The 16,336-nt window shown below is 41.0% G+C and overlaps 3 protein-coding genes across 4 annotated transcripts in view; all 3 read right to left on the reverse strand.

Moving 5' to 3' along the window:
• The window catches only part of kcnc4 (potassium voltage-gated channel, Shaw-related subfamily, member 4), a 25,975-nt gene extending 24,927 nt beyond the window's left edge, over positions 1-1,048 (reverse strand). For both annotated transcript variants that reach the window (XM_037684213.1, XM_037684212.1), the window contains exon 1: positions 434-1,048. In XM_037684213.1, the coding sequence (XP_037540141.1) occupies positions 434-1,048 (615 nt within the window). The remainder of the gene's footprint in view (positions 1-433) is intronic.
• Positions 1,049-2,923: 1,875 nt separating this feature from the next.
• On the reverse strand, positions 2,924-4,390 carry hspa1b (heat shock protein family A (Hsp70) member 1B). Its single transcript, XM_037684495.1, is given in 7 exon segments — positions 2,924-2,997; positions 3,000-3,058; positions 3,717-3,760; positions 3,763-3,832; positions 3,834-4,093; positions 4,095-4,345; positions 4,348-4,390. Coding segments are annotated over 7 exon segments (801 nt in total).
• Positions 4,391-6,244: 1,854 nt separating this feature from the next.
• Positions 6,245-16,336, reverse strand: part of ahcyl1 (adenosylhomocysteinase-like 1) — a 21,935-nt gene continuing 11,843 nt past the window's right edge. Inside the window, exons 4-17 of the mRNA XM_037684896.1 lie at positions 15,005-15,105; positions 14,807-14,909; positions 13,278-13,372; positions 13,067-13,173; positions 12,490-12,606; positions 12,293-12,356; positions 12,108-12,196; positions 11,921-11,991; positions 11,010-11,104; positions 8,474-8,572; positions 8,261-8,329; positions 8,094-8,172; positions 7,849-7,969; positions 6,245-6,905 (exon numbers count right to left, since the gene is read on the reverse strand). Coding sequence (XP_037540824.1) covers positions 6,899-6,905; positions 7,849-7,969; positions 8,094-8,172; positions 8,261-8,329; positions 8,474-8,572; positions 11,010-11,104; positions 11,921-11,991; positions 12,108-12,196; positions 12,293-12,356; positions 12,490-12,606; positions 13,067-13,173; positions 13,278-13,372; positions 14,807-14,909; positions 15,005-15,105 — 1,217 coding nt within the window. The 3' untranslated portion in view covers positions 6,245-6,898. The remainder of the gene's footprint in view (positions 6,906-7,848; positions 7,970-8,093; positions 8,173-8,260; positions 8,330-8,473; positions 8,573-11,009; positions 11,105-11,920; positions 11,992-12,107; positions 12,197-12,292; positions 12,357-12,489; positions 12,607-13,066; positions 13,174-13,277; positions 13,373-14,806; positions 14,910-15,004; positions 15,106-16,336) is intronic.

Consider the following 16,336-nt stretch of genomic DNA (forward strand, 5'->3'; position numbering starts at 1 on the left):
ATCTATCTATCTATCTATCTATCTATCTATCTATCTATCTATCTATCATCTATCTATCTATCATCTATCTATCTAGTAATTTCGCTCATTTCAATTTCTTTTTCTGTTTTTTTTTCCCCCTTCATTGTTTTGAGTCTCTCTTTTTCAGCTTATTCTGCTCATATCTGCAGTTTCTTCTCTATCCAGATACATTTCTGCTGTTTTTCTACTTTCAGCAAAGGTCATTCGTTCAAATTCAACTCGTGATGAAACCTTTTCAGCCTGATTTTATCTTCAAATGCCTCCAAACTGTTCAATCCAGGAAAACGTGCTCCTGCTCTTGGACCTGCACCTACTGCAGACACCTGTTGAGGTGGACGCACTGCGCTCTTTTATTCAAGTCCTAACTTCAATGCTTTTATTTATTTGTCTTTGAACTGGAAACTAAACTCACCCTGGCTGCTTTGGATGAGTAAGGGTCGTCGAACAGGGCCCAGACTTTGGGCCGGCAAACTTCGCAGCAGCCCCTGGACCTGTCGCTGCAGTCCTCGATGCCGAACCGCCTCGGTGTCTCCTTGTCGTCGTCAGTGTCCTCCGGGTCCGGCGGTTCGAAGATCTCCAGGGCCTCCTCTGCGTCCCGGTGCTGCCGGTAGGTCATCCAGCAGCACGGCTCCACGTCCGTCTCGTCGATCCCCCAGAAGGCGAGCTCCTCCTCGAACAGGGGCCCGCACACGTCCGCCGGGCAGTGCAGCTTGCCGGTCCGGTAGTAGTTCAGCACGTAGGCGAAGATGCCCGGGTGTCGGTCGAAGAAGAACTCGGTGGCGCTCGGGGGCTCCGCGTCCGAGTCGGTGCTGCCCTGCGAGTCGGGTTCGGCCAGCCACGCCAGGCGCGTCCCCGGCAGCGTCCTCAGGGTGCTCTTGTAGGTCTCATGTCGCGTGCCGCCGACGTTAATGATAATTTTGTCCGAGTCCTCGCCTCTGGCCATCTCCTCCTTCAGACATGATTTGGACGGAGGTTTGTTTCCAGACTTGCGCCCTCGGTAAGTCGAAACGCACACGGAGCTGATCATCTAGAGGCTGTTGGCTCTCCTCCGCCCAGCTGTTTGTGTCCGCTCGTGGAAAAGGATCACGAAGAAGAGGAGATGTTCAGGGTCATGTCAGAGCCCGGTCCTGATGGGGACCCATTTGGACGAGGTGACGCTGACCGCGGGAGGAAAAAGCGACAAAAGTGCAAACCACCTGTAAGAAAACTCCACCTCCTCCAAACACAAGTGATGGTTCGGCTCAGACGCGTCCCTCACAACGATTAACCCACACTTTGTACCTATTTGTTATCCACGAACCCAAATATTGGTCCTTTTAGTCCAAGATGCGCAAAAACGTGTCCAAATGACGGCCTTTTACGCACGGCGGCGGAACGCGCCTGTTGGATAATGAGGAACAACTCTACCCTTCTTTCACCTCCAGATCTTACCCAACACGTCCACGACTATCACTGACAACTTTTCTCCTCTCCACCCATAAAGAAAACCTGCTGCAGCTCAGTTTAATATTCGAAGAGGGGGGTAAAAAGACGCTCAGCTCGCGCGCCAGATGTGTTTCAGATCTTTCCCTGGCGACTCGTTCGGGTTGGGCAACAGGCTGGGTGAGTTAACTCTTTGGGTGCCGAAGGGCGACGCGTTCTGTCTGTAATTGGACCGGGAGGATGGAAGTGATGGTGAAGGGGGAGAGATGAGAACAATGTTTGCTGTGTTTTGTGGCTGCATTGCGCTGCGCACGATATTACTGAGAAATGATGGAAAAACACTGACCTGACTCAAACACTGGTTGATGCTGAAAACTATTCCTCACAACACGACAGCTTGCTTTAATTATAATTAATTACTACAAGTTGAAGATCATTTTTCATTTAGATTCCGTTGGCACTTTGTGGTAAATATAGTAATGTTGATTAAAAGGCAAATGTTTGGTTTAATCCAACAGGTAGCTGTCTGGTCTCTATTAGACAATATAAGGTTTCCATCTAGTGGATTATTCTGTGAACAACATGTTACAGAACTCATTTCTGCTGTTCATTATCACTATTAATAATTATCTGTCAATATTGTCTCTGTTTCTGACTCTTCAACTAAATATAAGCCTTTAAGGTTCCTCAAGTGCAACTATTTGACTCGTGCCTGAAACAGATTTTCATCTTTGTGTACCTTCATCAATCAAATCCAATAAGTGGATTGGGCTTGCAATGATCTATAAAAACAGTACATATCTGCAAAGTGTGTGTTGAGATTTTTAAAACTATTGTCGGATTCAAGTCTGAAATTACACTCGGACACTTGGATTGAAAAGTTCAAAAGGTGAGTTTACTGTGCCAAACCTTCATTTTATTTATTTTCATATGCATTTTGTTGTACCGTACATTTTAGGGCATTGCCAAATTTTCTTATAAGATCATTAATGTTATTTAAATTGTTGGCATCACTATTTGATTATGTGTGATGCTCTCTTGTTTAATTCTGTCACTTTGGCATTCCACACTTGATGCTGATTTATAACCATCTCACCTGCAATGTGTCATTTTCAGTGTATTTCCTGGTTTTCACTGATCCTCATTATTCCCTCTTTGTTCCTCTGCCTGTTTGGCCCATGAGTTATTTTAGTTGTTGTAGCTCTGCTTCAGTCGTTTAGTTTATTGTGTGGAAAAAAAAATGTTTATAAAGCCTGTACTGTATGTTAAGTACTATGAAATGAAAAATAAGAATTGTTTATATTTTGTTGTGCTTATTAAATGTCTGAAAACAGTGAGATGGGACTGATTTTATAGTAATTAATCTATCTACTGAAATACAACACTACAGTCCATGGTTTTAGTTCACTTCAGTAGTGGGACCCTGGGAGCTGCCTCCAGCCTGGTCGTTGCAGCTTCCTGCTCCTTGCTTGCACACCTTCTATAGTTTGTTTTGCTGATGCTCATTCTCATCCTTTTCAGCTTGATTGTTGTCCAGCCAAGAAATCGTCTGGTACACTTGTCGATGATCATCTTTTTATCCTCTTCACTAATGTTTCCTTTCAAAGCCTCATGTGGCACGCAAACGACTCCAGAGTTCTTCACTGCACCCTTCTCCCTCTGCCTGTCGTCCTCTGCCTTGTACAGTACTTGTCTGCATGTGGTTTCAATCCCTATAGGGGACAGCAGCAGCAGCAGCAGCAGCAGCAGCAAATCCTGGATGTTCTCATGGGTGTCACCCATTAGGATAACAAGTCTGTACTGTGGTGCCATAGGCTACTGCTTCATCAGGGTTGGTGCTCTTGTATAGATTTGACCATTAAATAAGTTCTGGGGTATTCATGTGGAACCACCAACAAGAACAGTTTCATGGATCTTAAACTTATCCAGCAGACAAGTTTAAGATTCATGGAACTCAACTGCATGGATTCAAAAATCCATGAAGTTCAATTTTCATGGATCTTAAACTTATCCAGAAGAAGGCCCTGCAAGATGCTGATCTTGCAGGGCCTTCTCAGCTAGCTCCAATGTTCCTCTGAATATATCCAAGTTGATCTCCTCAAAACGTGCTCATGTGACTGAGGTGTAGAAATCAAGACCCTCAAAGAGAGTCAATCTCGATGCTGGCCTGAGAGCTGGAGGACAAGGTACTATTTGTCCTCTCACAGACCGTCCGCAGTCTCCTCACTGCTCTGTTATTCTAGGAGGTATCCTTTTTGCATTTCCTTTTAAATTCAACAAAGTGATTGACCATTTGATTGTCAAAGCCCCCACACCCCCCTCCACACACACAAGGTACGTGTCCCCTACTGTGGCTTTCCCTTCAAATATGCCACCTTCAATGGTCAGAGACGGACAAGTTTTCTCCATCAAGATAAAAAATGAGCACATTACACACTCTTTTTCCCCTATCCAGGCCGTAGGCAATGGCTGCTGCTGAGTTCATTGAGGTCACTTCAGCATCCTTGGTGACTCTTTGCAAGTCATTGACATAAGCTGACACTGCTGCATTCAATACATTCTGTCCCAGAAAGGCCTCAGCAATCTCGCTCATTTTAACCAGAACCACTGAAGAAATCTCCTCAGTACCCTTAGTCTCCCTTTCGTACTTTATATTCCACCTGGACGTTAGGCTTCCCATTGTCATTTATCACCTTGAAAGGCCAGAATTTTATGTCAGACTGGACCATCTGATCATCAAACTTTCTCCCAATGAGCCGTTTGGCATCCAAGTTTGTGTTGGTCAGGACCACGGCAGCATCTCCGATGAGTCTTTGTCCATAAAGGCCACATTGCTGGCAATCGTTACCATAATCATTGGTGATGATTTCCAATTTTCTGTGCTGGAAAACACCAACAAGATGGTGTTCAGATCAATGCCAACAGATAAACCATTAACTGATGACATCTTGCTTGTTTGGAAATGTCTGAATTCAGAAAACAGATAAACTTGAACTGCCAAGTAACTCTTGGTTATTTAATATTTTTAGACTGTTGTTGTCAACACATATGAATGTGTCTAAATAATTTGAGTTATTTATTAGTGAGCCTAAAACCAAAATATATACGGTTTGAGATGAGTGAAAATTCCCCTTCAGACAATTTTTATTATATCTCATCATCATCACTTTTATTGTCCCCTTGGGGAAATTTTCCTTGCAGCAAAGTGGCGAGAAAATTAAATGAGCAAAAACCATTGCTGTGATGAGAAATCTACACACGTTTATGACTTATCATTAACTTGGATATAATATAGAAGAAAATCAAAACATTTACTCTAATACAAAGTACATTAATTTATAATCATTGTAGACTTTCAGATTTCTTTTTTTAAGTTTGACTGTTTTCATTTGTTTTGACAGCATCCTTCTAAAATCTTAAATTAAAAAAATGACTACCTACTTTCAGTGATGACCTTTGATTTTGACCTTTTTGTTGCGTGGATGGATCAAATGAATTCCCTTGGCGGGTTCCTGTGCTTCACCTTCTGTCTTTGTTTCTTCTGAAACTTGTGTCTGGACCGACTCAGGCCCATTGCTTAAATAGCTTCGGTCTGGTTTCCAGAACCCTCCCAGCCTCCTCCTCCTCCTTCAAGATGACCGAGCTGTTAATATTAGAAACAAATGAAGCTGCCCCGGAGCACGAGTTGATGAATTTTCTAAAGAGGGATAGTACTGGTAGTTTGACACTCATCTGACTGTGAAGGAAAGTAATGCAGCAGACACAGTCACATTTTTTTTATTTTATCTTTCATTAAAAAACACATAATTAGTTATCTGTTATAAAGATTTAATTTATTGCTGATTTAATGCATTAATTTTTATACTGTACACACAGTAGCATACACGTCATTTAATCACATGAAATGTTACTTAAGGTCATCCTGATGAATCAAGTTAGGACAAAACAATGATATGTCAGACACAGTCTAGTTTTAAACATACATACAGAAAAGGTAAGATGAGAAGCAGTGAAAGGAAGACATTAAATGCTCCAAAGATAAATGTGCTTTTACAAAAAGGAATCATTTCTTCATTTAAGGTTAGCGATGATTGTTGTACAGATTTGTCTTAAAACAAGTTGGGACAGTCTGATGATTACAAATGTTAAAATAAAGTTACTATGGGCATTATTATGGCATGAAGAACTTTCCATTTTTACCCTGACGGACTCGGCTCCTCAAATTCACTCATATTACTCACTTGATTTATAGTTTTCAATACTATATATATATATTTCTAGTTCTTGATACTGTTGCTGATAAAAAGTTACTAACATAAAAGTTTAATTAATCCACTTTTTTAAAGTGCAATCAAACCGTTTTTAACATTATCCAGTGTCCCAATGTTTTGAAAGACAAAGCAGAGCATGGTCAAAAAGGCACATTCATACCATGGCCTTTAAAGGCATCATCCATTCAGAAGGCTCTTCAGTGACAAAGACTTAAAGTGGAATGTGAGGGAGCAAATGGAAACTTGGTATGACATTAAGGAAGCAAATGGACAATGCTGCTATGGCTCTTGTCTCATCCACCATGAGAAGGTGCTGTTTATGACTGTTTGCTTGAAGCTCCTCAGACTGAAGGTTTTTTGGATAAAAGACGAAACGTTTCAACAAAGAAGAATCGATCTGACTCAACCTCGTTAGGTTTGTCTACCTGGATTATTGAGCATGGAGTTTTCCAAATTTCTTTTGAGGAATGTGCAAAACCTGTTGCCTTAAACACAGCACGTGCCCAAACATAATAATCACAGTCCTTTTACGGACAGTGTTGATTTAAAGCTTCACAAGCCAGAATTAGAAATACAATAAAATACTAGTCTATAACAGTTTTCAATAAACAACATTCAGTCATACTGTTCAGATAATTAGTGCCATCTTTCTTGGATACGTTTGTTACTTTTTTAGAGCCTGCTGGTAGATTCTATTTAACGAGATTATTTCATGCATATACTGTAAAAAAAATCCTAAAACAATGTTCATCCTAACAGTTTCCTTTGGCTTAGCCTAACATCTGGCTTAAGGAATGTGCCCATAAATTATTAATGCCACTGACAAACAAAACATAAATGGTATTTTTAGTTTCATATATACGGCCATCATTTGGCACTGTGCGTAAATAGAGTAAACATATAAATTGACAGCTCTGTGATCAAGAAACATAAACTAATTACACATCAACACATGCAAGCAGGCTGTTTGTAAAGACAAGACATCATGTTAGCTGATTATATATTATATGCTGTCTAGATATGTATTACTCTGAAATATTTAACACTACATCTGAGGTGCTGTTTAATAAGTTACATTCAGCTTAAGTAAAATAATTCCTCCATTTTGTAGCAGTTTTTAGAAAATAAAATAGATATCTCTGTTTTTCCCAGGACAAGTGTTGGCTGAGTATCAGACATCCTCATTAATACCTGCAAAGAACAAGATGAGTTTTAAGTAATCACACAGATCTGGTGTGGTTACAAAACAGAAGCTGGTAAGTATCGTATTTTCCACACTATATGTTGCTCCGGAGTAAAGGTTGCATCAGTCAAATATGACTCATGAAGAGGAAAAAACATATAAAAGTCGCTTCGGAGTAGAAGTCGCATTTATTATATGTCACCGCTGACCCCGGGAAACGTGGGCCGGTGTCGTGCCAAAAACTGATTGGCTGACAAAAATTGATTGGTGACTGCGGGAGCGTGCAGGGGAGGACTCGTTGTTGCAGTTCTTCGAAATTAAACAAGATTAACACTTAAAAACAATTATTTGTTTGCTCGACATTATAGCAAAGATGTGTCTCAGTTGAACTTTTCCTTAATAAATGAACTTTCGTGGTCAAAACAGCTTCGTTTCACCTGGGCAGCGCGGTCGTGTTGCACTAAAAACAGTCCGACCCAATTGGCACCGTGCCAGTGGCCCCATCCCTCCGAGAGGCATGGGGTCCACGGCCCCAGGAGGCGGTGAGGTGCAGGCAGGAGAGCGCTGTGGAGCTCACATCTGGAGCCGCAGGCTCTGCAGCGTTCCTCCGCCGTGGAGCGGGGAGGAAGGGGGCAGCAAGGCACGTGGTCTGCGGCCCCAGGAAGCGGTGAGGTGCAGGCGGGGGGATGCTGTGGAGTTCAAGGCCAGAGCCGCGGACTCTGCAGCGTTCCCACAGAGCCGGAGCGATTCATGTTCGGTTCATGTCAGTATGAATGAACATTTAAAGCATTAATCAAAAATTGTGTCATGACTAGGGGAAAAATGTATATATGTCGTTTTGGACTATACGTCGTAGGACTGGCCAAACTATGAAAAAAAGAGCTACTTATAGTCTGGAAAATACGGTAATTAAAAAAAATGGCAAAAGCCATACACCAGAGTGATACCAACCTGTAATAATTAGGTTTGAAAGGGCCATTCTTGTTGAGCCCCATGTACTTGGCCTGCTCGTCAGAAAGCTCTGTCAGGTGAGCGTCAAAGTTTGGCAGGTGCAAACTGGCCACATACTCATCTAAAAGCAGAGACAGCTCATAAGTCACACTGTCTGAGCATATAAACTCCTCTGTATGATGTACGTTTTATTAAAGATCAAAAGGTGGCAGCAGTGAGAAACAAGTAAAAGAAGCACAGCTTACCCATTTTTTTGGGCAGAAGATAGACATCTTGTTTGTACCGTCCTTCTGGAGCATTATACAACTCAATCAAGGCCAGGGCCTACAGACAACACAGAACACATGATGGCTACTGTATTCACAAGAAACGACTGAAAACAAACACCTTTCTGCAGGATAAAACCTCCTACCTGGGTTGTAGCGGTGATAGACAATACAAAAGTAGGCACTGTAGAACAGCTCAAATTTAAGAGGCGACCCTGAGATTACACAAAGACACAAAGCCCATTGTGGATTCTGTACACAAATCAAACACACGTTTTTATTTTTATGAATAAAGTCCCTTGTGCTACTCACTAATCACACTTTGTGAGGACTTATAGTAGTGATGTCAAGAACTTTACCTCTGCCAGTAGAACAACCCGCTTTCCATCTGGCCAGATGATGTGGTCCACCTGAGAGCGGACCCTCTCCCAGGTCAGTTCAGGGCTACGTAGACTTGCCTGTGGATATAAAAAAGACATAAACACCCCCAAAAAAAGACTAAAGTTACAAACATTTCTACACTGATCAATTACATTAAACAGTGTGACACTGAAGCAGCTCTGAAAAGTCGAACAGTAAACCAACATTTCTCTGAGTCATGTGGAGCCTGGGGAAATGCTTGAGAGTAAAATTATTCGAGTTTTGAGTCGGAGTCGGGTGCTCAACAGGATGAAGTTTTGAGGACCACAGAAACAACACGGTGGTGTAAGTTCTCAGTCATCCAGGATGACGATTCTAAAAGGAAACTGGACTTCTTTTGAGTCTTGAAAATTTGACGTATAAGTCTGAATCTCCCAAACGCTCTTTTAGAACTGAAGAAGCCTTTTGGATGAGAGGTGAAATGTCTTCAAGAATTAAGAGGAACAAGTGCAGTTGCCTTTTGTTGAACCACTCAGGACCATAGAAACAAGGTCAACACACCGGACTCTGTGTGGAAGGCATGGTTTTTCATTTGGCAGCCAAAGCAAACAGTGTAGGCTTTACCATACAGGTCTTTAAAAATAATCATATTGGTCTGGAACATGTTCAAAATTTCTATAAATAAACATGATATGTGTTCTTTTTATCTTTATCATTTATTGTGTGCATGACAATAGGATCGTCCAGCCTACTTTAAATTCTAGACAAGAGGAACAAGTGACCCAGTGAGGGGGTTTTGTTCAATATCCGGTCCATAATTGGGACATCTTGTTGAAACAAGTCTTAAACAAATGACACAGCTCCACAACGATGATTGCAGTTAACCATTAAAGAGCAATTTAAACGAGTGCTGGCTAGTTAGGGTTTGTTTTAGCCGAGCACCTTTTAATTAACCTCCTCCTCACATGTAATTTATGACCATCATGCAAATGGCTGAAGGTCTGGTTTACAAAGCAAGTACAGATCATGCAAAATATGTTTGAGCTCATCATGTATTATTGGCTGTTAGATAATTTATACAGTATGCATGGTTATTGCACCACAACTGAAAGTTAAAGAAAGATGGGTAAAAAAAAACACACTATTCATATTTTGTATTGCATTTTTAAGCATAGAGGGAGATTCAGGAAGTAGCTCTTTAACAACCAAGCACTCTGGATTTCTAAAATGAGAACTTTAATCCAGAGAAATTTCAAATGAGGATTGAGACATTGAGGCGTTTTGGTAGAATTTACTGAACTAAATATGATTAGAAAGTACAAAAACAAGACAAAAACAAGCATCTTACTCTTCACAATACTCCATAGATTTTCTATGGGGTTAAGGTCAGTTGAGTTTGCTGGCCAATTAAGAACAGGGATACCATGGTTCTGAAACCATATTCTGGTAGCTTTGGCACTGTGTGCAGGTGCCAAGTCCTGTTGGAAAATGAAATCTGCATCTCCATAAAGTTGGTCAGCAGCAGGAAGCATGAAGTGTCTAAAACTTCCTGGGAGACGGCTGCGTTGACCTTGGACCTCAGAAAACACAGTGGACCAACACCAGCAGATGACATGGTCCCACAAACCACCACTGACTGTGGAAATTTAACACTGGACATCAAGCAACATGGATTTTGTGTCTCTCCTCTCTTCTTCCAGACTCTGGGTCCTTGATTTCCAAAGGAAATGCAAAATTTACTTTCATCACAGAACATAACTTTGGACCACTCAGCAGCAGTCCATTCCTTTTTGTCTTTAGTCCAGGAGAGATGCTTCTGACACTGTCTCTTGTTCAAGAGTGGCTTGACACAAGGACTGCGACAGCTGAAACCCATGTCTTGCATATGTCTGTGCATGGTGGTTCTTGAAGCACTGACTCCAGCTGCAGTCCACTCTTTGTGAATCTCCCACACATTTTGGAATGGGTTGTGTTTCACCATCCTCTCCAGGGTGCAGGTATCCCTATTGCTTGTACACTTTTTTCTTCCACATCATTTCCTTCCCTTCACTTCTCTATTAATGTGCTTGGACACAGAGCTCTGTGAACAGCCAGCCTCTTTAGCAATGACCTTTTGCGTCTTGCCCTCCTTGTGCAAGGTGTCAGTGTTCATCTTTTGGACAACTGTCAAGTCAGCAGTCTTCCCCACAATTGTGTAGCAGAACTAGACTGAGAGACCATTTAAAGGCCTTTGCAAGTGTTTTGAATTAATTGGCTGATTAGAGCGTGGCACCAGGTGTCTTCAATATTGAACCTTTTCACAATATTCCAATTTTCTGAGATACTGAATTTGGGATTTTCATTAGTTGTCGGTTATAATCATCAACATTAAAAAAAATAAACATTTGAAATATATCAGTCTGTGTGTAATGAATGAATATAATATACAAGTTTCACTTTTTGAATGGAATTACTGAAATAAATCAACTTTTTCATGATATTCTAATTTTATGACCAGCACCTGTATATAACTTCACTTCTCAGACAAAAACATACCACATCTATCTCAGTATTGGAATGCCCCATGTTGCAGACAATGCAGCCATTCTTCATCCGATCAAGCTGTTCTCTGGAAACAACATTCTTGTTACCTGTATGAAAAAAGAACAAAATAAAATCATGACCGACTAAAGAGAATCAGTAAGTCCAAATATAAATATGTTTTACCATCTGTCGTTGCATGTATTCAGCACATAGATTCAACTTAACTACAGTTTTATACAGTGTAGCAGTCAAACTCAGAGGTAACTCCAAGTGCTTAAAGAACCAAATAGATTATTAAAAGCCTGAGATTCCTTGAAGGAATACATATCACCCACCATGTTTCATGCCAGACTCTGACAATCCAATCATATAATAAGGCGGAACAGACTTGTAACCATTTTGGTCCAACCATGTAAATGATGTTATGTGTAACATTAAGCAAGACCATGTGAGATGCCTCCAACAAAGTTGTCAGGACCTCTGGACGGTTTCTTTTTATTGAAATGTTTCTTCTTTCATCCAAAAGACTTCATCAGTCGGAGGAGCCACAACAAACTCAGTCTTATAAATAGCACCTTACATAGTGGGTCAACCAGTTTGATGGTGCTACGATGGTCACCATGTGAGATGCTTTAGCTCTCTGAGAACATTTTGGGGATGACTATCAGCCACAACATCAAACTTTAGCTCAATATCTAAAACTGGCGGGGTTAGAGCCACTCTTCTTTGAGCTAATGGCGATTAGCTGAAGGTTTAATTAAAATCAAACCAGTGGTTCATGAGAAACTTTGCTAACAGACAGTCAGAGATGACTTCAATAATCAAAACTAAAGAATAAAATAAATTATAATCATTTTTGAATGCTGGAAACTTTGTAACCAATAAAGTAGAAGTAGCAAGTGTCACTGCATGGAGCACAGTACCGGTGCAAGTTATGACCACGTCCATCTGCCGGATGACCTCGCTCAGCTTGACCACTCGGAATCCATCCATACTGTGTGGATAAAAACATCTGTGTTGTCATCGCGGCTAATTAGATGCTCAACACAGATACAAAACATAGTGCAGCACATTTAGTGATGCAGTAGCGCTGCATGTGTAGTGACTCACCATGCCTGCAGGGCACAGATGGGGTCGATCTCTGTGATGCACACAATGGCTCCAAGGGCTTTAAGAGCAGTGCAGCAGCCTTTCCCCACCTACAGTTTACAAAATCAAGCAATATAAAGGTCTGCCTCCCCGAAAGAAATCCATTCATTTCACGTACATCGTTTATAAACTTAGAAATGAGTCACCTCTCCATAACCACACACAACCACTTGTTTTCCTCCAAACATTATATCTGTGGTCCTCTTCAAGCTGGCAGGGACAAACACAAGATCTCAATCAGTTTGAATTATCTTTATGCTCCAAATACAGGATTTCACCACAAACAAGAAAACATAGCACAGATAAATAAAAATAAATGTTCTCAAGGATTTAGTCTGCTCACCCGTCCAGGATGGATTCACGGCAGCAGTACAGATTGTCAAACTTCTGCTTGGTAACAGAGTCATTCACATTCATTGCAGGGACACACAGCTTGCCAGCCTTTGACAGCTGGTACAGTCTGAGAGGAAATGTAGAGAACCTTGTTCAGACATACATTATACATGTTGAAGAAAAGTCCTGCATGACCTTAAACTTTACAGAGTGTCTGGCTAATCGAGGATGTTCTGTGCTGAATAAGCAGTAGAGCTCTGTCTCTTTTCTCAAATAGCTCAAAGATAAACCAGGCACATGTCCTTTTATCATCATGTCCCAGTACTAACGTGACTAATAAAACATCACATACTGCTTCTGTTGACATAATATACAGTCATCAGACACTGGGTTCATTGAGATCTAGACACATTCTTGGGAAGAAGCTTCACAGAAATTAATCTAAAGAAAGATACATCTCGGTCTAAAACAGAGCAGCAACAAGAATAGTGCCATCAAATGACACATAAAAAATTTACCTAATAAACATCTAAAGACATTTCTTTTATTCTTCGTCTGTAACTCTTAAAATTAAAGCCCCGCCTCACCTGTGAACACCAGTGACACTCTCCTCTACGATGCCCCGGACTTTTTTGAAGACACTGGGATACTTCTTGTACACCCAGTGAGTTAAATCTCCCCCGTCGTCCAAGATCTATGACAAACAAATCAATCACAGCACTGAAGAGCTGATGTAAGAGACATCTAACATGTTTTATGTTTTAACATGTTTTAACATGTTTTAAGTCCAAATGATACCATGTTGGCTTGCCAGCCCTCAGTGTTGACACTGCGATCGATGCACCACCAGAAGTCGTCCTCTGATTCACCCTTCCATGCAAACACAGCTACGCCTGCAGGAATTAAAACACATGATGGGCAAAGACATCATGAGCTCATCAGAATGCATTACAGAGTGAAAGCACAGGTGGGAAAATGGTGTTTAGACATCTCAAGTTACCTTAGAGTTCCTTAAGTTTATTATTCAATGAAGTAATTAAGACAAACCCAATGAACTTTTTACCAAATGCACTATTTATCAGATCTTAGACTGTTCTTATAAAAGGTTTTTTATTTGTAGAAAGTAGACATTTTATAAAGACCAATATTCCAAAAAGAATAACTCTTATTATGCGCCTTTAGGTTCCCTCTGTGCAATAAATCTAAGATGAAAAACAGCTATACAAAAACAACAGTTATGCGTTATTTGCTTTATGAATATACAGTATTTTCTGCCGTCGCACTGCCCAATATGTCTCATCAGTCTATATTTGTCAAATAAAGTAGAAAAATTCATAAATGCATCGCTTCGCCGTATAAGTTGCATCTATTATGCGTCACCGCTGACGATCAGGAAATGTGGGCCGGTGTTGTGCCAAAAATCGATTGGCTGCCAAATGGTGGCCGCGGGAGGACTTTAACAAGAATTTAACAAGATTAACACTTAAAAACAATTATTTGTTTGCTCGAAATTATAGTAAAGGTGTGTCTCAGTTGAACTTTTCCTTAATAAATGCACTTTGATGGTCAGATCAGCTGTATTTCAAAAGCTGATATGCGGAAACATGAACGTGCAGAGGAACGAGTCGCTGTGCATTTCTTCAAAATTTAACAAGATAACCACCTAAAAACAATTAGTTGTTAGCTCGACTTTATAGTAAAGGTGTGTCTTAGTTGAACTTTTACTTAATAAAAGGACTTCAGTGGTCAAATCAGCTGCAGTTCGCCAGGGCAGCGCAGCAAAATGAAGCTGATTTGACAGTTGCTCCAGGCAGACGACAGTGGCTTGCCATCATTAATAGTCACTTTTACCTATTACATGATACAACGGCATGCCATACTACTCGAGTGCCATACTACTCGAGTGCCATCGAGCGGCTGAAAAATGGTAGTATTCAATATTTTCAGTCAGAATTAATTAAAACGGTCATATCTCAGCCAAAAATTTGTTTATAAATATGGGAAACATAAATAACATAAAAATATAAAAACACTTTGGCCTATAAGTCGCAGGGCATGCAAATTATGCAAAAACTATGACTTATAGAGCAAAAAATAGGGCAACTTTTTTAAAATACAGTACTCTTTTAACTAATGTAAACTGATCTACTTCCATGGTTTTTTGTATTCTATCTAACATTGTCATGTTTTTCTTTTTACAACTCTCAATTCTTGGTTTCTCTTTACAAGACTGTTATGACTTTTGTAAGAGATTACATTTTAAAAAACAAAGTAAGATGACAGAAAGTCTTAGAGGTGACCCGGCATTGGAGGGGAGGCAACCTCACCTATCTCAGCGAGAGCAGCTGCCACCTCGTTTTGAGTGGAGTAGATGTTACAGGCAGTCCAGCGACACTGGGCCCCAAGAGCCACCAGGGTTTCAATCAAGACCTGAGCAGCGTGACAGAAATATGTATTAAAAGACAGCAGTAGTAAATGTGACAAACACCAGCTGGACCTGCAGGGAACAGGGTGGAAGTACATACAGCTGTCTGAGCAGTTATATGGGTGCAGCCCACTATCTTGGCCCCCGCCAGTGGTTTCTCTCCCTGAGCTCTCTTCCTCAAGGAAATCAGTGCAGACATGTCTGGTGTTGGAGAAACACAGCACAGTTAAAGGTAACAAATGCAACTCAGTGCTCTAGACGAGCTTTGAGGCATTTCCACTAAACGTGCATTTTTTGTTTTCAATAATAACCAGCTGCAGCAATGAATCTAAACACTGACAATCAGCATGTATGTGTATTTAACTCATAACAACACACAAACAAAATAAAGAAACAATGCACCAGCTGGTCAGTTAAAGAAAGTCATTTTTTTATGTCAACATCGACTCACAAGCTTGTCAGAAAAAACTAACTGTAGGAAAAACAAACTGCAAATAACAAGACAGTTTGTGGCAAGAATGGGAACCAGTCAGCTATTTGTGGATTAAGACTTGATGAGAAGTTTGGTTTTGAGTGAAGGAAAAGTGAGCAACCTTTGTAAGCTACACAAAAACATCTGATTTTGAGAGGACTATTTGTAACAAAGGATGCTGATAAAACAGTCAGTAACAAAACAACTGTTGTCACTCAAATTTTAGGCCTTAGAGCAAAACAGAAGAACAGACACACACTAGTTTTTATTACTATCCTTGTTAGGACATTGTATTGACTTTCACAGACAGTCCACTCTGAGTGTGAGGTCAAACTCTGTGTGTGAGGTCAGACCCTGTGTGTGAGTTCATACTCTGTGTGTGAGGTCAGACCCTGTATGTGAAGTCATACTCTGTGTGTGAGGTCATACTCTGTGTGTGAGGTCAGACTCTGAGTGTGAGGTCATACTCTGTGTGTGAGGTCATACTCTGTGTGTGAGGTCATACTCTGTGTGTGAGGTCATACTCTGTGTGTGAGGTCATACTCTGTGTGTGAGGTCATACTCTGTGTGTGAAGTCAGACTCTGTGTGTGAGGTCAGACTCTGTGTGTGAAGTCAAACTCTGTGTGTGAGGTCAGACTCTGTGTGTGAGGTCAGACTCTGTGTGTGAAGTCAGACTCTGTGTGTTAGGTCATACTCTGTGTGTGTGAAGGAAGTCATACTCTGTGTGTGAGGTCATACTCTGTGTGTGAGGTCAGACCTTGTGTGTGAAGTCATACTCTGTGTGTGAGGTCATACTCTGTGTGTGAGGGTCATACTCTTTGTGTGAGGTCAGACTCTGTGTGTGAGGTCAGACTCTGTGTGTGAGGTCAGACTCTGTGTGTGAGGTCAGACTCTGTGTGTGATGTCAGACCTTGTGTGTGATGTCAGACCCTGTGTGTGAAGTCATACTCTGTGTGTGA

The sequence above is a fragment of the Nematolebias whitei genome, chromosome 11, assembly GCF_014905685.2.
Source record: "Nematolebias whitei isolate Nwh7 chromosome 11, NemWhi1, whole genome shotgun sequence".
Lineage (NCBI taxonomy): Eukaryota > Metazoa > Chordata > Actinopteri > Cyprinodontiformes > Rivulidae > Nematolebias > Nematolebias whitei.